Genomic DNA, 17,486 nt, shown 5'->3' on the forward strand with positions numbered 1-17,486 from the left:
CTTGTTATTTTTTAACTTGCTTAATTACAACTAAAGCCTTACAGAAGCAATTTTGCCACCAAAAACTGTTCTTATGGTTATGCACAGCAGTAGTTTCCTTTGCTTTGAGATATCTAGTGGTTCCTTTAAGTATAGCTCCCTGACAACTAGATTTCACAAATCAAACTGTGACAAGTTAACCTGTTTCATGCTTATTTAAAGCCATTACTCTTATAACCCCACCTCACAATCATGATTTAAATACTACAATCCACTAATACAAGTATTTACTTCAAATAAGGAAAATGACTTTTAAAAGTTCTACTTGGCGTGACATGGTCTTCTCTTAAATTCTGAACTGATGAATGGATGAATAAAGGTCATGGCACAAATCTAAAGTAAACTGCAGGCTATGCACATAGAAACTGTGAGAAATAAGCACGTTGTACAGCGAAAAACAGGAACTTCAAAGTTATACAGAAGAGTTTCTTGGTTCCTTTTCTGGGGCAATAGGCCCTAGCTTGAAAGGGACTGAAGAATGCTATACTGCTTCTAAGACTATTAGCATACACTCAGAGCCCCTTAAAACTGGCACAGCTTGCCACAAGTTAGCTTGTCCATACTCTCCTAGATCTGTATTGGTTGAAGATGATTAAAATGCATAACAAGTGTAAATTAATAACTGCTTTGGTAAAAAGCACTCTTGTCGATACAAACTGTACTGTTGTTGACCTCCTGCGTACCTTGGGCAGAACCACTGACAGATGATACCTACGTAAAATTAAAAAGAAATGGAACGATAACTTGTCTTCAACAATTAAAGCCTTTGTTACTTGCATATAGGTGTTTGCGTGAATTCTAAAGACACAGGTATAGGAATGCAAACAACGTTAGCGCCTTCGTCCTTGATCTACGTTTTTCCCACCACCCTTTAAAAGGGACGGGGGCCCACGGGCTCGTTAGGGCTGATTTAAGCTTTTCCAGGATTTACGAATCCCCCCAGAGGCCTCCATGCCCACCACAACGCCCGCTGCTCGGTTACGTTTCTCCTCCGCGGGCTTCGCGCTGGAGCCGGGCCGCGGCCGGGCGGCTCCCCCGCGACCCCCACGCCGCCCGCCCTCCTCCCGGCACACCGGGCACGCCGGGCCGCGGCTCTCGGCCGGCCGGCACCCGCCGCTCCCGCTCTCCCGACGGCCCCGGCTCGGCGCCGCTCCCCTACCTGCGGCGGCGGCGCTCCGCGGCGGGCAGCGGGCCGGGCCGGGCCGGGCCGGAGGCGGGCTGAGCCTCCCGGCGTGCCGGGCCGCGCAGTTCCGCAGGCGGGCCCGCGGCGGAGCCGCCCGAGCGCGGCCGGGAGGAGGGAGCGGGGCGGTGCCGGCAGCGGGGCGGCGCTGGCAGATCCCCGCCGGCTGGCGGCGGTGCCGGCCGGGGAGCGGCAGCAGCGCGCCGGGTCCGGCTGCGAGCGCCCTGCGGGGTGGCGGCCCCGTGGCTGCCCCTCCTGGGCAAAGGCAGCGCCGTGGCTGCTACCCGAGCGCCTCTGCCCGCAGCAGGCCTGCCGCTGCCGTTGGGGACACGTGCTGTGTGTAACTAAACGTGTCCTGCGCCTGGCTGCCTTCTCGGGTAAGCGAGGTATGGATGCACGTGCAGGTACCAAACAGCCCTGAAAAAAAGAATTGGACTTGTTAGTGACAATTGGTCAGGTGTCCATTGCTAGGGTAGTCCCAAAGCTGGGAGAAAAACGAGGAAACCTTGAAGAAAATAGGGAGGCTGATAGCTTGTGTAGTCTTTTAATTCACAGAACCATCGAATCATCTAGGTTGGAAGAGACCTCCAAGATCACCAAGTCCAGCCTCTGACCTAACACTAACAAGTCCTACACTAAATCAGTTGGAAAATAAGGAAACAGAGAGACAGGTACATTTAATACTGATTCAAAACACAATGGTTATATATAATATAGCACTAGTGCTCATAGAAATTCACTGTTCTGAAGGGAAGAAAATAACTGTCCCAGCTGCAAAGGGGTAAAGAGTCAGGAGCTTCAGTTTTCCTCCAGAGCAGGGAACAGAAATAATTCTGCTGCTTCTCCACTACAAAACACCATTTTGCACTATGAGGGATTTACTGTGGTACAGCAGATCCGTAATAGGGCAGGTCTGAACTACATTGGCAAATCACACAATGGTTTCTGGAAAATGGAATCAAAGTGTCTTGCAGGAGAGATGCCTTGTGCCTGGATTTACCAGAGCCTTTTATGCTTGGCAATCAAACACACCTACGTGAGGCTATCATTGTTTTAAAATCCCTTTGTTGTTGTTGCTCCTAGTTAAATCAAGTTGGGAATATGTCCTTTTCATAGTTCAGACACTGGTTAAAGTAAAACTGTAGGGATTTTTATAGCTCACGGTAAGGGAAACTGCTGAATTGCATTGCATGTAAGGAAGACAGCAGAGATAGCTTCCCCACGTGAGAAAGATATTTCAAAACAAGCTAGACACCAGTCCCAGCCTGTACTCCTTCCTCAAGCACAGCCCAAGACAGATTGCATGGCTAAGCAGCAGGACTATTCCTGTGAGAAAACTGCTGCATAATCTGAATTTCAGACCGCAGGAGGAAATGAGGCAGCAGAGACTACCACCACCCATCATCGCCCTGAAATTCGGCTGCATGCATGCAAGCTGAGTCAGACCAAAACTTCTACTGTGTGTAATGCAGAAAACTCACTGTCATCTTTTGCACCTGAGCCACCCTTAGAATGCACCTTCTGGATATTTGAAGATTTTGGTCAGGGAGTCAGGAAGTCCAGGCTCCTGATGCACTTGAGTCTGAAATGCAATGCGAACACTGCATGCTGGCACTATGAAGTGAATAAAACTAAAACACACAGAAGCAGAGATGTAACTTTTCCAGCATGCGAGAAGCTAGTCTTACTCTTGCAAGGCTGCCTACTATGTCCTGTGCTATGAAAGACTTAGATAGTTATAACCATAGAAGATACATGGTTGCATTCTTGGTCATTAATTAGTCATTGAGTTATGCTAGGAAAAATGTTTTATTGCAACAATTGATTTGCCAGCAAGCAAGCCTAAGAGAAGTGTAGTGACTCCCCTGCCCCCTCATAAAAAATGCTGCCAACAGCTGACTTTACAGAAGTGCATTCCATAACTGCCTTGCAGTATTTGTGTTAGGGCTATCTGTTCTGGTGACACATAACCTTCTGGGCAAAGCATGTCTTTTGCTTCATGTCTGGGTAGTGTCTAGGAAAATGGGAACTTAAATTCATTTAGTACCTCTTGATACATCTGTAAGACAAAGAGAGATATTAAATATAGCTATTAAAAAGAGTTCTGTGAAGCACTATGTTGAATCACCTATTGATTTATCTTTAAGGCATACTTTGCTCTGCAGCTGTAGTTGTAAGGTAATAGTAATATGCACAAATTCATAAATTGAGGCATTACAGAACTTTACAGTACATGAATAAAGATTTTTTTTCCATCATTGCAGCCATAGTTGTCATCTGGCTAATAAAATTACTGCTTTTTTGTTGGTGTTAGTGTTTTTTTGTTTTTTAACTTGATATTTATATTTCTCCAGATGTCTTTCTAGAAAAAAAAAGTGATAGCATATCAGGATATCTATATTGAACAGCATAAACTCTGTTAAATGTTAACTTTTTTTTTTTAATGGGTAAAGAGAAAGCATGCCTTATATATAAGTAAAACCAATAATTTAATGTTGGTATAATTTAAATCTTAAGAACCTGATCATTATTAGCCATTATTAGTATTTTTTACACAGAAAGAAAGAAGGAAATTGTTATGCACACACTTACTTTCTACCTAACCCTTTTCCAGGTGTCATGAGAAGAGTGTATCCAAACCTCCCATGCAGAGAATTACAGAGACAGTATAGCTTCTCTACAACAGAAGACATGAAAGTTCTCAAACAGGCATATGGTTTTTCAAATAGCTTTTCAGACTTGAGGAAAATAAATTGAAAGTGGTATAATAGGTTAATGAGGATATATCACATTCATGGAATGGTTTTAAGCCTTTCAGGATAAGTCCTGCTGTATTATTCCACAGCTATACTGTTCAACTGTGAAGAAGTTACAGAGATGCGTAGTGCATCAGCAGCTAAGAAACACGAGCAGGAATATTGGAGTACTTGCCAAGGTTTTTAAAAGGTGCAGTGTACTGATACAAACTCTATCTGTGCTCTTCAGTACTTCAACAGACAAACAGCTCCAGAGCCAGGATTTCAGCCCTTCTGGCCTCTACAAGTCTGGTGTAAGGACAAAACTTTGGGAATGGAGTCTTCTTCATGCTTTATTTTGAAAACGTACAGCCTGTCTAACCTAACTTTAGCTTAAATTAGGTAATTAAGTATTTCGTTCTAGCAAAGGGGCATGCTGCCTATTAGCTGTTGTTTCAAAAAACCAACCCCCAGGTACCAGGGCACAACCCATCCCCCAAACTCCAACTGCTCTCTTGCGAGGCTCGGGGGCAGCCTTAACCCTCCCCTCCCCCCCACGCAGACATCACAGTGACCTAACGACCCCAGATAATGGCCGCCCCTAACGGCCCTAACGGCTGACATACCCCAGCCCTCTTCGCCGGAGGGCGAGCGCGCATGCGTGGCGCTGGCGACCGGCTCCCCTATTGGCCAGCGGGAGAGGCACGTGACGCGCCAGCACGTGGCGGAGGCGTTATCAGGGGTGTCGGGAGGGGACGCCATTTTTTTTAGGCGCGGACTGGGAGTGGGTGAGGGTGGGTGGGGGCTGCGCGGCGCCCGAGGGACGAGTCGGGGGGGGGGGGGGAGGGGGCCGTGGGAGCGTGGGGGGTCCCGTGGGAGAGTGGGGGGTCCCGTGGGAGAGTGGGGGGTCCCGTGGGTGTGTGTTAGGGGTCCCGTGGGTGTGTGTTGGGGGTCCCGTGGGAGCGTGGGGGGTCCCGTGGGGGCTCCCGTGGGTGTGTGTTGGGCCTGTGGGTGTGTGTGTTGGGGGTCCCGTGGGTGTGTGTTGGGGGTCCCGTGGGTGTGTGTTGGGGGTCCCATGGGAGCGTGGGGGGTCCCGTGGGTGCGTGGGCGAGGGCCCGTGGGTGCGTGTGGGGGGTCCCGTGGGAGTGGGGACATGCGTGTGTGTGGGGGGGCCCGTGGGTGTGTGAGGGGGGCCCGTAGTATCCACTAACATGGTTGTTCTCCTGCAGGCAGGCTTGGCAGCATACACCATGGACCAGGAGGATTGGGATACGGAGATCATGGAGGAGGCAGCGCCCGTCGTCCCGCCCTCAGAGGAGACGGTACGGGGCAGGGAGCGATGTTAAAAATGATAAAAATATTTGAAAGCTCCTAGGGGAGGGCAGCCAGTCTGGTTTCGGGGCTGGAAGGCACGTCCTGAGGACAGGCAGAGGGCGCTGGGGTTGTCCAATCTGGAGAAAAGGAGGCTCAGAGGTGGCTTAATTGCAGTTCCCTGAAGAAGGGAAGCAGGGAGGGATGTGCTGGGCTCTGCTCCTTGGGAATTGATGTCAGGACACAAGGAAAAGGCACAAAGGGCCCCCACGGGAGGTTTAGACTGGACACCAGGGAAGACCTGCTTGCAGTGAATGTGGCCAAAAGTGGAGCAGGCTTCCTAGCAAGGTGGCTGATGCCCCACGCCTGTGTTAAAGAAGTATTTGGATAATAAGCCCTTAGTAACACACTTTAATTTCTGGTTACCATGAAGCAGTCAGGCAGTTGGACTTTAACTTTTGGTTAGCCGTGGAACAGGTGGTTGGATGAGATGATTTTTGACTTCCAACTGAACTATTCTGAATTCTAGACGGGCTGCTACATGTTTCGTCCAACCTGCAGTCTAAGTGGCTGCCACGCTGTGATCATTACCGTGATTCTTGAAGCACCAGGGAGTAGCTGTCCTTAAATCATGTTTTGAGAAGATTGTGGTTTTGTAAGAAATAGCAGCAATTTCTGTCTCTCAGAAGTTAGAGGTGCCTTGCCTCCCTGGAGGCTCCAGGGTCTGGTGCAGAAGTAAGCGTTAACTCTCCTGTGTGCTTACTGTTGCTTCCTCACATGGGGTTGTGAAAGGATGCCTACTACTGCTAGGTCCTGTTCTTAAAAAAAAAAAAAAAAGGAAAAAAAAGTGTGGCAAAGGAGTGACACACGTACTTGTTCAGTAGCTCACTAATTCTGATAAATGGGTTAGGAATTGAGGACCTGTGTGTATAAGCTAATGGATCTGCACAGCCTGGAAGGGAAATAGCAAAAGCTTAGTTGAGTAGAGACTTGAAATTGCAAATTAGTTGTGGTGAGAAGTCTTAGTCTACTAATTTCTGTATCTCTTGAAATGGAAATTTTCTGTTGCCTGCCCTTGTTCCTCTTGTAATGCCTTTATGTTCTATTCTGTATGTCAGATCTAGTATCTGAGGTTGTAAGATAAAACAGAAAAGATCACTGTTTTTTTGGGTGTTGGTAGGTTATATTTTTTGCTCAAGTCAGATCGGTTTGATGGCCCTTATTACTGTCTTGAATAATGAAAGGGCAGTGGTGGTGGACCTGTATTACTCAGGAATAGCAGGATTATGTCTTATTCTGAGCTGTGCATAGATGTGAACTCTAATTTCTCTTAGCTCAGTTGATGCCCTTTGGTATTTGCTGTCCCTTTCTGCTGATAGTCACCGAATCACTAATTTATTCACAGCAACAAATGGAATGTGAGTCTCTTGCAGCTGATCTTCATTGTTAATGCTACATTTTATGTTATTGCCAAACTGTATGACCTTAAATGCATGGGTGCAGTAATAAAGATGAGGAGTTCCCCTGTATGGGGATTGTAGGTAGGACTTGGTATAACCTTTACAGTATGTTTTTGCAAATGTGGTGGGCTGCTTTAGAAGCTGATTGCCAAAGAGAGGTTTCCTCCCCACCAGCTGTTCACTTGCTGCTGTCTTGTCCAAATACCAGTGCTTGTGCAGTGCTTCTCTGTGGTCTTTTAACTTTCTAACCTGAAGACCCCTCTGTTTATTGAGGGGAAAATGGCTGAGAGGGACTTTACCAACAAAGCTGGTAAAGGAATCAGTGGAACCTTATTTCTTCATGCTACCAGTATGAGAGTTACGTTGACTCATTTGCTTGGAAAAGGACAGTGTTAGAAGACGGGAGTCTGATCTTTCAAGCAGCCTTAAACACATATAAACCAAATTTTCATTGTATTTGTAGCTGCATATATGTAAGGGGTCCCAGGGTCATTGTCTTCTAAAATAAATTAGCATGGTCTCTATTCTGTGAAGGGGTTCAATGCTTTTGGTATTTTAGAACTCTTCTTAATACTCAGCTCTTCAGGGAAGAAGGGCAAAGACGTGCACCCTGTCTGGGCTTATGTAGAAGCTGTATTTCCAGACCCTTCCAGATGTATTTCCCAGTCTTTCTTTCCAAGCTCTTGAGAATCTGTCATATATCCAGAAATAGGTGGAGCGTTTGCTTCCTCTCAGTCTTCTGTTTAACTTGCTTCTTTGAATTGTCCCTACTGCTTTTTTCCCTAAGTGAGCTGGACTATCAATTCCAGAGTTTGCAAACACGGTTCACGTAGATTGAAACTGGAGAAGGGTGCTCATAGAGTTTAATCTGAATTAGATTCCTGAAAGGAGAAAAGCTACGGTTAGGTCTGCATGTAATATGTTTAACTGTGTACAGCTTAATGGTCTCAAGAGTTCGGGAGCTGGTGAGAAGAAATCTTAAAATACAGTTCTGGAGTTATCTTAGCAGGGTGATCTTAGGTACCTGCTGTAGGGTGTAGTTCTGAGTGAAATTTTGTGTACAAATTTATCCTATTCAATCTTGTTGTTTTATTACATAGCAAAATGCTCTGGTGTGAAATGAAGGATAAGATCTAGGAGTGTAATGGGACAACTAAAGAATAATGTTGTGCTACTTGTGGTATCAGAAGAAACTGCAGTAAATTTGAGGAGGATCTATAATGATAGTTGGCATTGGTGTTACTGATCTTACAGGTGAGCCTTGAGGAGTAGGGAGGGTGAGGAGAGATGAATTGCCTATCCAAATAGATGTGCGAGGCTAAAAGTAAGGTTGCTAAAAGAGGAATAGTAACATACGCTTTCAGAATAATAATTTTACTGTTTGGATTTAGTTTCCTGTAATGGTTCACATAAAGAGAATTATGAAAGCTATTTGTAAAATCAGAAAAGCATAATATTGAAGTTAAAGCTTTTATAGTTCTGTGATGTTCCTGAGTCAGATGGTGTTTTGGCTTACTACTGTATGTCTAGCTTTTATTAAACAGGAGAAATTTTAACATGGCCTTTGCTGGAAATAAAACTAACCTTAATGGTACAATGTGAGAGTTTGGTGTTGTTCTGAACTGTTTCAAATGGAGTATGTGAATCTTTGAAGAATTGAAGAGGGATGGGCATCTTTCAGATACTTCCTGTTAAGATCTTCTGTAAGCATCCTTGAGAAAAACCCTGGAAAAGCTGTTGTGAAGCTGATAAAAACAGGATTTTATTCGTGGTGCTAACAGTCTGAAGCCTTCCTAAACTTAAATAGGTGAAAATAAAAACTTTAAAAGGTTATGGAATTGCTTTGGACAATAAATGTTTCTTTATTGGTATTTGCATTATATGCTTGTTAGCAAGGTGATGGTTAATGCCTCCATAAATCTGACAAGGCAAGATAAACTTCTCCCCATGTCAGCTGTGTACAACTTGATTTTGGTGACATTGATGTGTGAACAGTATGCATTTTGTATACTGAAGTTTAAGAAACTTTTAAGAGAAATATCCAGAAGACTTGCATGTGAGTGCAGAAAGCAATTTCTTTCAAATGCAAGACATAGGAAAGAGCTGCATCTGTAGCTGTGTACTTTTGCTTGGTGTGAGGTTAACATCATGCTGTCTTTTTTTCTATCTGTAGGCTGGCTTCTCTGGCAGACCCGACGGCCCCCTGTCTGGCTTCTCTGGCAGACCAAATGGCCCACCGCCTGTCTTTGACAGACCAAATGGCCCACCGCCTGTCTTTGGCAGACCAAACGGCTCGCCGTTTGGCTCTGGCAGACCAAATGGCCCACCATCTGGCTTCTCTGTCAGATCAAACAGTCCCTCGTCTGGATTTGGTCAAAGCAGAAGCTCATTTGGTATGTTAAGGACACTTAAGATTTTACTGATACCTGTGGGAGCTATCATGAACAGTTTAGGAAACTAAAGAAAACTGTAATACTAACATACTGTGATAGCTTGATGTATCTGTATGCAGTAAGCAGCATTAAATTGTACAGATAATATAATGAGCAGGCTTTCCTTTTGACCCTCACTCCTTTTTTTTTTACTGCAGTTGTGTTGAATACAGTGTATGACTTGTAATGAGTGAATAGTTGTCAGATGGATAACCATTTTTACAACTGCCTATGCTAAACATGAACAGTATTAAAAATGAATAGATACTATATGCAATGTTGAGCGGTCCTGTCTTGACAGGATTCTGACAGTTATGTTGAAAATAAAAGGTCCATGAAGCTGTTGAGCGGAAACTTATATCTGCATTTAAAGAAGAACACAAGACAAAACAATGATGTTTTGGCAAGTTTTCATATAACACTCTTGCTTTAATGAAGAGTATGCCTTTATAAACTTGAACAGAAGCTTTAGTTTAAATAAGCCATGCTGAGGCTGTTGTTAGATGTAGTTTGTCCCAGGCTTTACTTAGTGTGCCTGTACAGTAGCCAGATCAGGAAACAAATTTTGCTTAGAACAGACAGAATGTGGGATAGGGCAGTCTGAATTCTCAATGTAGTTTCTATACTTAGGAATGATCTTTGCTGAAACTGCTTGGGGGTATTTTAACTTACTCAAATAACGTCTGGGGTAAAAATAGCTCATAGTTAGTTGACAAAACTGTGGAAGCACGACCTAAACTTGTTTTAACAAGTTGTATTTAGCACAAATTAGGTTAATATGGCTTAAGAGTGTTTAGAACAGGGCAGTATGTTTATTGTTGATTTATCATTCTCCTACCTCTTTGTGTAAGTGAAAAAGCAGACTTACCTTTACCTAGTTCCATGTCCCCAGGATGTTGGGAAATTAGGAAGGGCAGGAACCAGTTATTACTGGTGCTATTTGGACACCAAATTTGAGCAGTTACAGGAAGTAAAGAATTGAGAATAGGTGTTGCTTTCATCCTAGTACCAAAGAAGTGCTGTGTGAGAACTTCAGGTTACTACAGTAATGGTTTGATAAAGAACAAACAGGAAAGGCAGGGTTCATGAAGAATGGTTGTGTGCTGCATGTTAGGTGGAAGTGAATGTAGCTTCATGGGTTCTGTAACTCCTTCTGACTAACTGTGAACTCTGCCTGTTAACTTTTCCATTGCATATAACGAAAATAACTAGAAATTATCTATGTCTGTTGTACTGAACTTGTGGCATGGAAGGCTTTTCTTGCTGAAGATGATGCTTCCAGTATCATCATTAACCATTATTCCTTCACTGAGCTAGGCACATGTTATTTTGGATCAGTGTAAGCACTTTCTGTTAGGCTGAAACAGGTAATTTCAATCTTTCTGGCTATTTCTAGTTGGTAGGGAACTCGAACCATGTTTTCAAACACAGGTTATATTACTGAGGTTGCTTACTTACGCTAGATACAAGCAAACCTTCTATGCTGTTTGAATAAGCGCTTTTAAAGAACTGAAACCGTTCAGGAAGTCCGGAGGTGAGACACTTAGTTGATAAGATCATGCATCTGTTCTCAAGCTTGTTTAAAAGCGTGCATTGGTGTTAATTATTCTTCCCCTACAACATTATGGAAGAAACTGTCCTTTTTTTTCTTCCAGGCTTCCAGCTGATTCTTAAATAAAGCTCATGGGCTGCTGTATTGTCTGCAGTGCACTTCTGGGCTTTATATAGATTATTGTTAATAATATAGCTCACTTGTTTGACTTGAAATGGCACGAGTAGAACTAGTATATGCAGGCTAAACTTCCATTTTGACTTTCTGAATCAGTATCTAGGGGTAGTACTTGTGTAAATTCTTGTAATGAGTGTAAGCTTAAAAAGTATCACAACTGCAACTTAGTTTTTATAAAGTTCTGCTTTGACTTAAATCACTGAATTGGTTCTTGCGTTTATGAAGAAGCTATACCTTTGTTTACAAGCTGGCTATTCTGAATTTTCAGTTCTGAAGAAACTTTTTTCTACGCTGTTTCATATAGCTTACATACTTTTTTACTTAAACTGCACAGTGTTCTTTCTCTTAGTCTTTCAAGTATTAATTGAATCAAGTTAGTAAATTTAGAGTGGTAAGTGATAGTGATCAATTAATCACTAAATTTTGATATTTCCAGACTCTGTATATGACCAGTCACATCAGTAGTTAGTGTAGTAGGCAAATGGTAATTGTAGAAATAAAATCTTGCTGTAGTTTCTTGTAACTAATCACAATAGGTTGGTTGGAAGGTAATGGTGCAGCGTGGTCTTCTGTTGGTGAATGAGCTAAGCATATCATGAAAGCAAGTTACTTGATTATCAGTTCTGTCTTCTTAGCTGTATAAACCTGTGTTTTTGTCTATCGTCTTCCTTAAGAAGAGGCAGAAATTTTGGGGGACAGAATGGCTGAATGAACAAAAAGTACAAAACAAAGTACATGTTTTACTGATAAAGTATTTTATTATTATATTATATTAGAATGGTTGGTACCGGAGGGGACCTCTGGAGATCGTCTGGTCAAATTGCCCTGCCAAGCAGGGTCACCTAGCACACATTGCACAGGACAGCATCCAGGCGGGTTTTGAATGTCTCCAGAGAAGGAGACTCCACAACCTCTCTGGGCACATGATGTGCTTTCCAAAATTTTGAATTAACTGTGTGTATTTAAGGTGTGGATATCTCAGTGGAAGAGGAGTGATGATATTAGAAAGGGTTAGGAACAAAAGTTAGGGAAGAGTCCTCACATCTCTACAAGGCAAATTGACTTGGTCAAGGGAAGGCAATTTATCATGTGATAAATGCTAGAATACAGATTTAATGATTGGCTAGGAATTTTGTTTCTTGCTACATTGATGTTCATACTGGTATTGCTATGAACTACCCACATGAATCTTCAAGTGAACGTCCATTTTGAACATTCTTCAGGCCACAAAAGCAGCAGTTTAACACTTTGGAATTTTAGAAGGGAAGTCTCCTAACAGAGTAACTTGGTAAGGTACCAAGCGTAGTGTTTGTTCTTTTTTTCCTTTATGACAAGCTCTTCTTGCATACCGGTGACCTCTTCATTAACTAATATGTTTGTATTGGGGAAAGCACAAGTGCTTAGTGTTTTTCAGTGGTAGCTTTGATTATGTTAAACTGTCTTAACTTGGAAGAAAAAGAGTATTTGTGTTTCCTTAGTATGTATTATACTCACGGATTAGTCTAAAAGCTTACAGATTGATTGTCTTGATTTCAGGTGTCATCTTTATAATGGTTGCTGTGTAATCTGATCTTGAGTTTGATACTGTGGAATAGGGAACTTTGCTGTTACAGAACCATTTGGGTTGGAAGGCACCTCTGAAGGTGGGACAGTCCAAATGTGTGCATGGAGAAGGGTAGACTGTAGCAAGCTGTTCAGGACGTTGTCCAACGAAGTTTTGAAATTCTCTGAGGACGGAGTTTATACGGGCTGTCTGGATGACTTGCCCAGTATTTAACTACTGTGGGAACAACATTTTTTTTCTTATGTTTAAATGGAGTTTCTTATATTTCAATTTGTGTCCATTTCCCATTATCCTTTTGGTGTATACCGCTGAAAAAAATCTGACACTGTTGTCTTCACTCCTTGTTAAGACATAAGAGGCCCTGGGACTTCTTGCTTCCAGGTAGACCAGTCGCAGCTCTCAGTCTCCTTGTATGACACATTCCAGTCCCTCATCTTTGTGGTCCTTTGCTGGACATTAGTATGTTGATGTTTCTTTGGTAATGGTAGCATAGAACCACACGCAGCATTGTAGATGTGGTCTCATTAGAGGGCAACCTCCCTCCGCTACCTAGCAGCATTCTTCCTAATGCAGCCTGGAAGGCTGTTGACCTCCTTTACTGCAAGGGCACATTGTTGGCTTATATTCAGCTTATTATCCACCACATTTCCCAGGCTTTTCTCTGCAGAGATGCTTTCCAGCTGGCTGGCTGGTCCTATTATGTAGTGCTGCCTGGGGTTATTCCTTCCCAGGTGCAGGATTTTGCATTTCTCTTTGTTGAACATAGAGGTTCCTGCCTCCCACCATCTCCAATGTGCTTGAGGTCCCTCTTCAGTGAAGCACAGCCCTGTGTTATATCCAAGTTTTGTGTCTGTAAACTTGCTGAGTGTGCATTCTGTCCTATGATTTTACTGTTAAGTTGTATAGGTTGTATTTCATTGCTTTATATATGAGAATGTTACAGGAGGCAGTGTCAAAAGCCATATTTTCTTACTGTCCTTTTCCAGGTGCTGGTGAAAGACCCAACAGAAGTCAGCACATGCAGAATGATGTTGGAGGACATTGTAGGAGCAGAGGTAGGATTGCATCGTTAAAATTTGTAGTTTTGGGGATGATTAAACTTTGCTTTTGGACAAAACATTTAGGATGGAGGACCTTGTTGTGGTACCCAAGTAGATTATAAAAACTCAAGTCTGTGTTAGTAGCAGTACTGTTGCTGAGTGATGCTATTCTGTATGGAAAACAGTAGTTACGTGTGCCCTAAGCTTTGTCTGTTTTTTCTTTGTCTTATGAACGGGCATCTTGCTGCATCATGTGGTGGATTTTTGTTTTTTCCCTTTGAAATAATTTTGGTGTATTCACTTGCCAATATAGTAAGATGACCTGGGTCTGGCTGTCAGCTGCATACTAATGTGTAATTTAGTAATTTTGTAATTTATCTGAACTTTGGAATAAATTTAGTTCATTTTTTTCCATTAACGTTACTGTAGCCATTAAACAGTGAAGCAGACTACTGTAGTTTACTGGTAATTCACAGACTGGTCTGCGAATGCAGGCACATGACAGTGAAGGTGACTGGGAGTGAATTTAACTTCCGTAAATTGTGCTTGGCTGGCTTGGGGTGGGGATGAGTTGAGGGGGCAGTGTACAGCAGTAAATGTTTCCAGTATTCTGGATCTATTAACAAGAGTACAGCTGATCAAGGGAAATGATTGTTGACATCTACTCAACACTTGACAGATCGTGCCTAGAATGCTGTGTTCAGTTTTGGGCACACAGTAGAGAGAAAAAAGATGTTGGATCATGTGCTAAAAAAAAAAAGATGTTGAACCTGGATCAGGTTCAGCAGAGGGCCAGCAGAGTGGGTAGGGGGCAGGAGCATTTGTCCCGCAAAGCTGAAGGACTTTCTCTTGTTCTCTCCCTTGGGGAAAGGAAGGCTTCAGGTTGACTTTGCAGCAGCTTTTCTCTCCCTATGAGATTACCAGGAATATGCGTCCAGGCTCTTCACTGATGTGCAGAACAGGAGAACTACCTTAACATTCAAAACTATGAATTTAAGTTGATTCTGTTTCTTAATTGTAGATACTGGTGAGCGTCTGAACAGAGATCAACTGGTGCCTAGATTTGGTAGCGGAAGGAGTTTTGGGAACAGAGGTAACTTTCTGGAGTGTCCCTGATTCTAGTGGCCATTTGTGTTTGATACGTTGTTTTTGATCTTCATCTGTCATTTTGTTGTGGCAGAGCAAAATGAGTGCTTGTGTCTTGAAGGCTAATACTGACCCCTGTTTCTGTGTGATGTGGGCAGCAGCATCACTCCCTAGCTTTGACTGCACAAAACAAAATACCCCCACCGTATTTGCCTGAAGGCAGGGCCTTGTGTTAAAGGAAGTGTTTTGTTCAGCTCTGCGTTATTCTGTTCTCCCTGGAGGGGGTTATTTTCTGATCATTGCTTTGGGTCATGGTGTAGTACAACAGACAGCTGAATATTAGTATTCACATATACCCCCAGGTGTAGGGAATATACCAGTGCTCTCCTGTGCAAGACCCGAAGGTCATCTCTCTCTAGTATCCATAAAGTAGTATTAAATCCCCATTCTCTTCTTGCTTACATGGTGAATGCTGCTCTCATAAGTGATGCACGTTGAAGAGATTAGTAATTGCCAGTTTGTAGTACTACCCCATATGCTCCCACTGGGTACGGTCGGAAGCACATTGGGTGGTGGAAGCTCACCTGCAGACCAGTTGTGCAGCACAGCATCTTCAGTCTGTGCAGACACTTTGAGTTACATCTACTCCTTAAGAAAGTTCTACATGATTTATTCATCTGTTGGATTGATGCCTGTTGTGGTAGGGGAATGGTAGACTTGACTAAGCAACGCTTTGCCACTGTTGTGGGATGATGCTTAGCGGTTCTACTGTAGTTTCTTCAGCTGTTGCAGAATAATTCACAACCTATATTTAAGGTCTGTGATACTCATGAATGTTTATACTTAGCCTGTGTCTTGCATGGAAGCCTTTAAGTTGCAATTTTTTTGCATTTGGAAAAACACAAATGATGGGCTATACATGTACATGTGCACCAAGCATGGGTGAATGAGCTACAGATGCCGTGGTAGGAGAACTTCTAGCAGAAGATGGTCTTCATTATTACAAGATAGAACAAATCTTCAGTTGAATAATAGCGATTAACAAGTAAATAGCGGTACATGCAGCCTGCCTGGAACTTAGGCAACACCTACAACTGTTCCAGCTGAAATGAGAAATAGATTGATTGTGTGTGGCTGTTTCTTCCTCTCCTTCTGCATTAGGAGGGTGAATAGGAAAGAGTAAGAAATGAAAAAATATAAAATAGTTGGCGCTGCCTGCCCAAGCAACTGAATAAGCAATTTCGAGTAATAATAAAACAGAAGTTGACAATCCTGAAAGGCAGAGGATGCTTGAAGGAATCCAGAGATCTAAATACTTGCACTGAGTTACTATATTTCCTTTTGAAAGTCTCTCAAATTTATTACTGACTTATACCAGTACTACTGAGTTTTATGATACAGTCCTGTGTAACTCCCAAGAACTGTGTAAAGTTGTTTTTCTCTCTTCTTATGGCTTTGCAAAAGTCAAAAACATTCTGCCAACAAAGTAGGGATATCTGGGTTAATGTGAGGCTTACAGATTGTGAGAAATATAATAGAGTTATGTAAAGTATTTCAAATGTTGTTTTCAAATTCTCAGTCCATAGTAGGCAGAAACTACAATACTACCTCACTATGGTACTGGTTATGAAAACTGAGAATGCAGAAATGGTATCAGTTTTCCTGTGGCTTAACCAGAGGGGTGAGCTGATCTGCATCAAAACCAAAGACATGCTTAGCAGAAACCTAGTTTGCAAGTGTGTTAAATCATATACTTCAAGATTTAATGTTGGATTTTATTCTAGCAGTAAGCAGGGGGGACAGTAGACTTCTCTTCATGTTTTTTTGGCAAAAAAAAATCTTTCATGTTTAGGCAAATGGCTTAGTTTTATTGTACTTAATGGAATTCATAAAACAAAGACTGTACAGATAAATAAAAGGCACTTGATTTGTACATGCAAAATTGGACAAACAAAAAAAGTGTTGCGTGCTACGATGTACTGCAGATTTTCAAGAAAGGGACATTGAAGAAGATCCTGGTGCACAAAAAGGAGGTTTTAGAGGAGTTCCTGGTGTCTTCGGGCAAGACAAGAGTAAGTTTTATATTGACTGATTTGTGTAGAAATGTACCTTTGGTCATTCTTTCTGATTCTCTGAGAACTCAAGTATAAAAGTGAAAATTGTGAAATACCTCTCCTCAACTGTGTTATGGGATATAGATACCTTCTTTGCAAGATGGTGTTGCTGGGAATAATACAGCATAGGTGGGAGTTATAAAGAACCTTTTGAAACTGTTACACTGTAGGGTTTATCCAGGAGTATTACTGGGAAGTTTATCCTCACAGCAGAAGCGTAGGGGCAGGCGCTGAGCTCTGCTTTCTGGGGACAGTGACAGGACCTGAAGGAACGGCATGGAGCTGGGACAGGGGAGGGTCAGGCTGGGGGTTAGGGAAAGGTTCTGCACCCAGAGGGTGCTCGGGCACTGGGACAGGCTCCCCAGGGTCTGGGTCATGGCACTGAGCTGCCAAAGTTCCAGAAGTGTTTGGATAATGCTCTCAGACACGTGGTCTGATTTTTGGGTGGTCTTGTGTGCAACCAGGACTTGGGCTCAGTGGTCGTTGTGGGTCCCTTCCAACTTGGGATATTCTGTGATTGTATAATACTAGCTTTAAGCATAGTACTTCATAAGACTTAATGTTGGATGCTATATCTACTATACTGTATATTACTTACAGGTATTAGAAATGAGCATAGAGACAAACCTCCGCAGGGCAGTTTTCTTGGTCCTAGAGGAAGAGGAGCACTTGGAGGTCATTCAGGTAAAGACTGTTTAGTAGCATGGTGAACATTTTGGATTTCTTCATTGCTGATTTCTAGCAATGCAGTACCTTCATAGCTTTGCTAAATGCTGTTAGCTTAATTTTTCTCCCA

General features: G+C 42.9%; 2 protein-coding genes across 7 annotated transcripts in view; one reads left to right on the forward strand and one right to left on the reverse strand.

Annotated features, from left to right (window-relative positions):
• The window catches only part of SLC38A9 (solute carrier family 38 member 9), a 43,641-nt gene extending 42,287 nt beyond the window's left edge, over positions 1-1,354 (reverse strand). The window contains exon 1 of the mRNA XM_066987986.1: positions 1,199-1,354. The gene's annotated coding sequence lies outside the window, so the exon portion shown is untranslated. The remainder of the gene's footprint in view (positions 1-1,198) is intronic.
• Positions 1,355-4,596: 3,242 nt separating this feature from the next.
• The window catches only part of DDX4 (DEAD-box helicase 4), a 35,295-nt gene continuing 22,405 nt past the window's right edge, over positions 4,597-17,486 (forward strand). For 2 of the 6 annotated variants that reach the window (XM_066987984.1, XM_066987985.1), the window contains exons 1-7: positions 4,597-4,660; positions 5,188-5,276; positions 8,899-9,118; positions 13,437-13,505; positions 14,512-14,583; positions 16,562-16,648; positions 17,291-17,374. In XM_066987984.1, the coding sequence (XP_066844085.1) occupies positions 4,612-4,660; positions 5,188-5,276; positions 8,899-9,118; positions 13,437-13,505; positions 14,512-14,583; positions 16,562-16,648; positions 17,291-17,374 (670 nt within the window). In that variant the 5' untranslated portion in view covers positions 4,597-4,611. Of the gene's footprint in view, positions 4,749-5,183; positions 5,277-8,898; positions 9,119-13,436; positions 13,506-14,511; positions 14,584-16,561; positions 16,649-17,290; positions 17,375-17,486 lie in introns of all 6 variants that reach the window. The other 4 variants (XM_048049406.2, XM_048049404.2, XM_048049407.2 and 1 more) reach the window with 4 other exon arrangements.

The sequence above is a fragment of the Anser cygnoides genome, chromosome Z, assembly GCF_040182565.1.
Source record: "Anser cygnoides isolate HZ-2024a breed goose chromosome Z, Taihu_goose_T2T_genome, whole genome shotgun sequence".
Taxonomy (NCBI): Eukaryota; Metazoa; Chordata; class Aves; order Anseriformes; family Anatidae; genus Anser; species Anser cygnoides.